We start from the raw sequence: 7,698 nt of genomic DNA on the forward strand, positions 1-7,698 counted from the left end.
TTTGTGTGGTCACGACAGTATCATTCCTGCACAGATTAAAAGCTACAATAGCAATGCTTATTCCAGCTCTTTGAAATGTGCTATGCATTGTTGCATGGTGGTTGGTTCTGCAATACCGACGTTGCCCTGTTTCTGAGATTCCTGTAGTATCAATGAAACCATTGTTCTGTCAAGGCGAAGACCACAGTTAATTTGAATCCATTCCTTAACTTGAAGGAAATGTCTGTTGCTGCTTGCATTAGCAGATTTCCCGCTTTGCACCGGCGCATAGTTCTGTTCTTGCCCGCTGCGCATGCCTGAATCAGGAGTGTTGCATTTTTCTTTTCTTCTGCGGTGTACACTGTATAAAAAGTACTAACCTAGCATTGCGGGCTGCGGGCAGGCATATGTGAGGTTATAATATAAGCAAGTGATTCTGTTGTTATAATCTTAAGCAGGTTATTTTATTTAGCGCAATGAGCAATCCAAGCCAGGATGTGAGTTGCCGAGCCTCAACAGTGATTTTTACACTAGAAAGAGAAGCTCTTTGGCACCCAGAAAGTGTGTGAGCTAGTTAGTAGATCAGTGTACCTGGCAGTCTACAGGTTAGCATAACAGCCTGTGCAGACAGCGGGGCAAGCTTTGTGATGACAATTCCAGTGTGCAAGAGAGGTAAATGATTCAGGCGGCATTCGATTTATCTGCTCATATTCAAAGTTTTAAGTCTTTCCTCTCAGCACATTAATAGGGCAAGAACACATGCGACAATGGGCCGTACGTATTTTCACTCTGCCCACCCTGATCAGCAAGTTTCTATGTTAGCAAAGTGTAAGTGCATTGTAAAAGCTTACTTTCATTTTTTCAGCTTCTGGCTTTTCAAAGCAGCCTACATTTCTTTATTCAGCTTCTGGCCGGCTCGTGTTCCTTTGTAACTTATGCTGCGCCTTTTGGAGGAACGCAAAATGTGGCCAAACTACGGAAGTTCTAATCAAAAGAGACGCATTTAAAATTACGAAGACAACCATCTCCTCCATGTTAGGTGAACTTCAATCTCTAAATTTTCAATGTGAAGCTAATAGTACCTAACGTAATACAAGTCATACTAGCCAAACGCTAGAAACTTCACAAAAAATAACTTTTTAGAATTGACACCTTTATTTACAACAGTTGTTTCTGTTCACACACAGAAAAGACTGAGAATGAAAAAAGCACAAATCAAAAAGTTCATAAAAGCAGAGGTTGTGGCATTGGCAGAGTTACGTGTTTTTAATTGGAAACAGTGATGTCTGGTGTCGTTTGACGGCTTCCATTCAGGCGTGCGGTTTTCAACCCCCCCTCCCCCTGTTGCCTCCTCGGGGGAACAAGGAGGCGTTGACGTCAATTTCCGTCCGAGTATGTTGTTCTCATGCAGTGCCTGGAACATGACCTCTCCCGGAAGCACGTCACAGTACAGCCTCTGCTCCCCCTATGGAGGCGAAGCCTACCGGTGACACCGCCTCTTTTTCCGGGCCATTTCATAGATGCCGCCGTCAGACGCGGTGGCTAGCGGCGCAGAGGCACCGCGATGAGCAAGGTCCACAGGCAAGGTGGAATTCCTAGTGCCGCTGAAATGTGGCTGAACATTGATCGGACCGGATGATGATGTGCTGCAATAATACGTGAACTATTACTTGCGCATAGATCTGCTATTCCACCATATATCGATTTCACTGAACTATACGAGTGGCCACTAGACAGTGGTCCAGAGTTTTGGGATGCGCTGTGAAGACGGCACTTCACAGGAGCGTAGAGGAAGTAGTATTAGTCGAGCTATTATTGTCAACATGATCCTCATTGCTGAGACTTTTCCGACAAAAAAGGCAGCCTGCGTTTGTCTGCGGTAGTTCTCGGCAAAAAAAAAAAAGAGCGCATCAGAGGATCGGTGAGTTAGAAGCGAGAAAGGTACCTTAGGAGAGAGCATAATAGTCAAGCGTGTCACGGGATGTAAGTTATTAAAATTAGTATTTGAAAGCACTGTGAATTCGAAAATAGCACTCGTTAAAGGTAACAAATCATTAGAAACGATAAAAAAAGTTAAAAGAATTTAAGTGTCAGCCATTACCTTTGCATTGGTACGGCGGTAGAATTTAATAAAGGAGTAATTACTCACTGGCATCCACTGAAGCGTAGCCATACGAGTTCCACAGAAACTTCGTAACTAAAGAAAAATGTACTGGACCGGGGCTCTAACCCGGACACCACCTAATCGGAACAGTGGTTCTACCAACAGAGCTAACCGAGACGGCTAGTGTATGGTAGAGAGAGAGCCAGTAGATCAATAACTTGAAGTGGGAACTGTGGTGATCAAATGCTTAGGGGAATCCCCAAGGCAGATTAGAATGCTTCAGAACTTAGTAGGCTATTTATGGATTGATTAGTGATTAATTATTCGTTTATTATAAATGTATTCCACTTTGGAGGCTTCACCTAAACATTTGCCCCTACTGTTCCCACCTTGAGTTACTGATCAACTCGCTCTCTCCCTACAACATGCTAGCTGTCCGGGTTAGCTCACTGGGAAGAGCGACAGCGCCGGTGAAGTGGTCGAACCGGTTTCGGACTCCGAACCTAGAAGTATTTTTCTCCAACTACGGAGCATCGGTGGAAGCTGTATAGCTTTCCTTTGCAGCCGTATGACTGCGCTGGGGTGGATGCTAATGAGTAATTACTTCCTTATTACAAATCCCTCCTTGGGGATTCCCCTAAACGTGTGTTACCTCAGGCAGGTTATCCATGACACACAGCTAAAACTCGTGGTCTGAGAGAACGGTGCCATAAGTTTTATTTTCTGCTTTTGGATGCAAATTTAACAGCCATTACCAGATGCTTTGCAATGACAGACAGCAATACGCTACCAGCGCGAAAATGTTTCGCTATAAACAGTCTCCATCCCTTGCGAGAACATGCATGATGCTAGGCGAGTTCATCATTACGAGCCTTCCAGCACCGCTTTCAACAAATTCATGTGATCAGGCCCTTAACGAACACCACATATTGTGGCCTCATTGACGGGTTTACGTGGATGCGCTTACTAATATTGCCTTCAGCAAACTGACCAGCTCAGGTGTCTTCCCTCGAAATATAGGAGCCTGGCTCATATTTGGGATAGGCCAATATACTCCCGCCTTCACTCCCGAAATGTGGGATCCTGGGGGCAGCCGCCTAAAAGGGAATCTCTGACAATCCATCCGTTAATAAATTGTGGCATTTAATAAGTTTTTGCACTGAAGCTAGAGAGATATCCCATTGCCTTATGCACGCCGCTTTCTGTGCTCTTCGGCAAAGGCAAGTGGAGTTTTGTACGAATGAATGGGACTCGAGGGAGCGAGAGTGAAACCAAAAAACTGATGACATCGTTTCAACACTCCAGCGCCAAAGAAGGGCCTTGGCTCCCACGCGTTGGAACGAAGGATCCATCAAGGCTGAAGAGTTCGAGCACTATCGTCGCCACGCTGTCGGCCGCGCGGTCGATTTTGCTCTGCTCCTTATGAAGCCGCCCATGGCTTTATTAAAAATAATGGCGTCTTCGACTTTGCTTCTTGTGAAAATCTAGATTCAAGTCACTGCAACATCATCGCTTAACGCAGCAGTTTTGGGTTTCCGTCCAAAGATTCACTGTTTAACATTTCCGGTAGAGAACCACAATCTTTTGCACGTGGTACCAGTTGTTCATGCAGTTTGATAGCCTAAAACTAGCGTCACCTGACCGAATACTGAGCTGTGTCTGTGAAAGCAAATTTATCTAAATAGTCGTCGTATTCATCGCCACGAGAATTTTTAACATTACCTGCGGCAAGAAATTAAACATTTTGCGGTTAGCTTCATTTCCACCTAGCCCTTCGTGAGACCTTTTCGCGTAGGGACAACTTTGTCCATTAATATTGCGACCGAGTGTAAGCTCAGATTTCGTATCGACCGCCAATGGACGATCGCGACCGGCGAGCTGTCAGTGGCAGTCAATCGCTCACCAGGGGTCGGTGAAGTTCGATGGCGGCAGCTGTGGTTCGTCGGTGGCAACCTGCCTGTTGTTGGCTGCCATAGTGTGAACAAGCAACTCGACACTGTCCTCAAACGGGTTATTCTCCATGTTGGGGGCCACGAAACTGTGGGTGCGCTGCCTCTCTGCGCAGAAAGGCGCATACGCACACGCTCAGATAATAAAAATCGGTAATAACTTTTTGAGATTCTTCGCGAAGACATGTCGGGAAGCGCGTCTGTTGTCCTCTTCCTGCTCAAAATGGACGTTTCTCTTAGCTATCAATAAGCCACAAGTGTGTACGCAGTATTTCCTAACCTTAATAGCAGCTTCTGGTGGTCTTCCAGGAAAATAGCTCGCCCTCGTAGTCACCTTTATCAATAACTGCTGGGCTGAAACTTGTCCCGTTGTTGCTATAAATGGTGATGATTATCGCAGCTGCATGGTGCGCTTAATACGAATCCACGAACTGGCGTTAGCAACACTTATAAAAATTGATAAGTATACATGCAGTAGCCGAAGAATAGCGCATGCTACTCAAACTGCGCCGCCTTATGAGTACCTCAAGCTATGTGAAGCAAGTACGGATATTCTGGACTCCAACCTTGTCTTTTTGTCTACGGTATGCCTCAGGGCATAAGTTAGCTTCATGTTTTTAAGAGCCTTCCACAACATGCAGCCTTTGTTCAGTGATCCAGGCTACGATACCATTGAATAGGATACAACGGAGCTGAGGCAATCATTTAAAATGAGTACGAATATTTTCAGTGCTTCATAATAACTTAAATAGACTCCGTTCAGAAAGCGTCGACATTTTCACGCGAGTTTCTTTCGCGATGCGACATTCGCGATGTGGTCTCTTCGTGAAGAATAACCATGCTCATCCTGAAACAGATTCTGAATGTATGAAGCCTCATTTCAAAGGCGATGTACTTCTAAAACACCTACGCATGGCAGTTACCCCCCCCCCCCCCCCTCCCTGGAGATACGGAGCGGGAACGCAGATCATAGAAATACATGTACGCAAAACACAAATATATTTCTCGTTTCACAGAGTGCCCATGGTGCCGGCCTTTCGTTTACAGTTGGCGAGCAGTTTGAAGAGCGTGAAAAAATGTTGTGTCATTTAGATGCTATCTTGGTAAAATGCCAAGATAAATGTGTGTTGTGAAGCTAGACGTATCGTTAAAAGCCGGCACTCCGCTGGGTGTTTCCTTGAATTGCTCAAACTTCTCATGTAGATCGTCAATTCTATCGCGCATCCTTCATTCCATCCTAAATACTTCCATTCAAACAATAAGAAAGTTTACATTGAAGACTGTCCTCAAACAGCACGAAAAACGAACCGCGCACTGTAGGAGACGAATAACCCCGTTATTACACACACAGGTGACGCAGGCGGACGCCGGAGCCGGTGCAGTCCGCCAGAAAATGGCGAGTATGCTACGCGATTTCAAAGCTATCTTTGTAAAATGCTACGATATTATATGTTTACCAGTACTCTGTGAAACGAGAACTAAATATCAATGTTTTGCTCACATACGTTTCTATGGGCCGCGCTCCCATTCCGTACACCGAGGCAGGAGTGCCCCCATGCGTAGGTCTTTTAACATACATCGCCTTTGAAATGAGGCTTCATACCTTCACAATCTGTTATAGATTGAAGATGGATATTCTGCACAAAGCAGAAAATAGTGGCAACTGCCACCACCCCATTTCAAAGCGAGCGCTCCTTCCTTCCTTCCTTCCTTCCTTCCTTCCTTCCTTCCTTCCTTCCTTCCTTCCTTCCTTCCTTCCTTCCTTCCTTCCTTCCTTCCTTCCTTCCCTCCCTCCCTCCCTCCCTCCTTCCGTCCGTCCATTATTCCAGAAGAACAAAAACAATCTGAGCCCGGCACGAAGGTACAGTGAAGAAGAGCGCTTGCTCCTCCAAGGCCTGCTGATAATCTGCTGAGCCCGACTGAAGCAAAGCACTTCATGAAGGAGGGGAGGGTAAGGGAAGTAAGATATAATGGCAGCAGTGCTACCGGCTTCCGGTGTGTCGTCTGCGGAATCGTCTGCTGCACTGCGTGGTTTTAATTCGTGGGTTTGCCATGGCGTTTAAGAACAGCTTTTTCAGTTATTGTTGTCTAGGCAGCTTACTAGGACGGGCTGCCTAGCTCTGTCCATTTGGTAAACACCCAGTGGACAGAGAGCCTTTTCGGGGCATGTTCAGCTTCACAACACTCATGTATCATGGCGGTTTAAAAAGAGAGCTTCGAAAGGATGTACTATACTTTGTCACGCTCTTCTTCAAAGCACTTACCAACTGCTAAACAGTTACCTCCATGGATACTCTGTGGAATGAGAAATATGTATAAACGTTTTGCTTAGATGCATTTCTATGGCAGCGCTCCCATTCTGTACACACAGGCAGGAGTGGCTCCCATGCGTAGGTGTTTTAAAAATACGTCGCCTTTGAAATGAGGGATCATACGTTCACAATCTGTTATAGAATGAACATTGTTATTCTTCACGAAGGGACGCCATCTTAGATGCAATGTGAAATCAGAAAACATATTTGATATCTTTTGCTTCCTTGTACTCTTAAGGGCGCTAAGCCTACTTTTCACCCCCAAATTCTACCCCAGTCGCTCTAGCCGGAGACAGCACCACCACCGCATCTTGCTTACGTTGTAGATTGGTGTTGGTCTGTACGCTTCTCGTATTATAAACAAGCGCTGTCTTATTTCTTGAGTTATTGTGGTCAGTCGCTTCCCCTCTTATTATGAGCAAGGGAGTGCAGGCCGTTCCTTTTCGAAGCCAGGGAAGCGCTATTGGCGCCATATGCGCCTTTACACCTGTTTGTAGCTGTTTAAAGCTACAACAGAACGGTATCCAAGAGCCGTGACCCTTCGCACAATTGCATTAAACCGGCTTGTGCACAAGTTGGTTTTCTGAGGCACGTTGAGACCGTTTGCGCTGGCGCTCCTACTTTCGCCTGGCATGCAAGTCGTAGAACAATATTCAAAGGACTGTCGCTCTTGTAAGAGTTAGCTTCCAATTATGGCAACATGTAGAGCAACAGCGTTGCTTATAGCTGATGACAATTTCATACGCAACGGGACGCAAGGAGGAAAGCAATGATTAAAACGAGACGTCAAAACAGTTATACATATTTTATCCGCGTAACGATGCACGATAACCTCACCAGGTGACGGTGTTGACTGACTAACCCTGTCCTTGCTCAAAGCATTAAAGCGCGCTTTGTATACCCCAGAATGACATCTTCGCTAATCTACATGAAAACCTTTGCGTCATGCTAACGTGTACGCAACAGCTTCGTCGAAGAGAACAGGTTGATACACGTACTCATCTTATTCTTGAGATCCTCAGGCCAAGGCTGCACTCGTGCAATTTCGCTGATGTCGCAAGACCTCGTGATGAGACGGGGTTCTATCGCTAACTTTGTGTCCTTGAGCCGATGAGCGCCCGCTCGTAGGCAGAATGCACAAAGGTGGTATCATGATACGTACCGTGGGAGCAAATGCCCTTTCTACGCGACAGAGTATAGAGCTCATTTGGTCTAAAAGCAGTCGGCGTTGTAGTAGTTGTGCGCACCCCGCGCAGGATATGTTAGTAAAAATATTTCTAAATATGCGTAAGTTTCAACGCACACTCAGTGAATAAAGAAAAAAAAATGGGGTGTAGGCCGGGAATCGAGCCTT

General features: G+C 45.7%; 1 protein-coding gene across 1 annotated transcript; it reads right to left on the reverse strand.

Moving 5' to 3' along the window:
- Positions 1-1,273: 1,273 nt before the first annotated feature.
- LOC144101416 (uncharacterized) lies at positions 1,274-7,408 on the reverse strand. Its single transcript, XM_077634576.1, has 3 exons — positions 7,343-7,408; positions 3,987-4,140; positions 1,274-1,625 (listed from the first exon to the last, which is right to left on the reverse strand). Exons 1-3 carry the CDS (start codon positions 7,344-7,346, stop codon positions 1,460-1,462), a joined length of 324 nt encoding a protein of 107 aa, XP_077490702.1. The 5' UTR covers positions 7,347-7,408; the 3' UTR covers positions 1,274-1,459.
- Positions 7,409-7,698: the final 290 nt, after the last annotated feature.

The sequence above is a fragment of the Amblyomma americanum genome, chromosome 1, assembly GCF_052857255.1.
Source record: "Amblyomma americanum isolate KBUSLIRL-KWMA chromosome 1, ASM5285725v1, whole genome shotgun sequence".
Classification (NCBI taxonomy): Eukaryota; Metazoa; Arthropoda; class Arachnida; order Ixodida; family Ixodidae; genus Amblyomma; species Amblyomma americanum.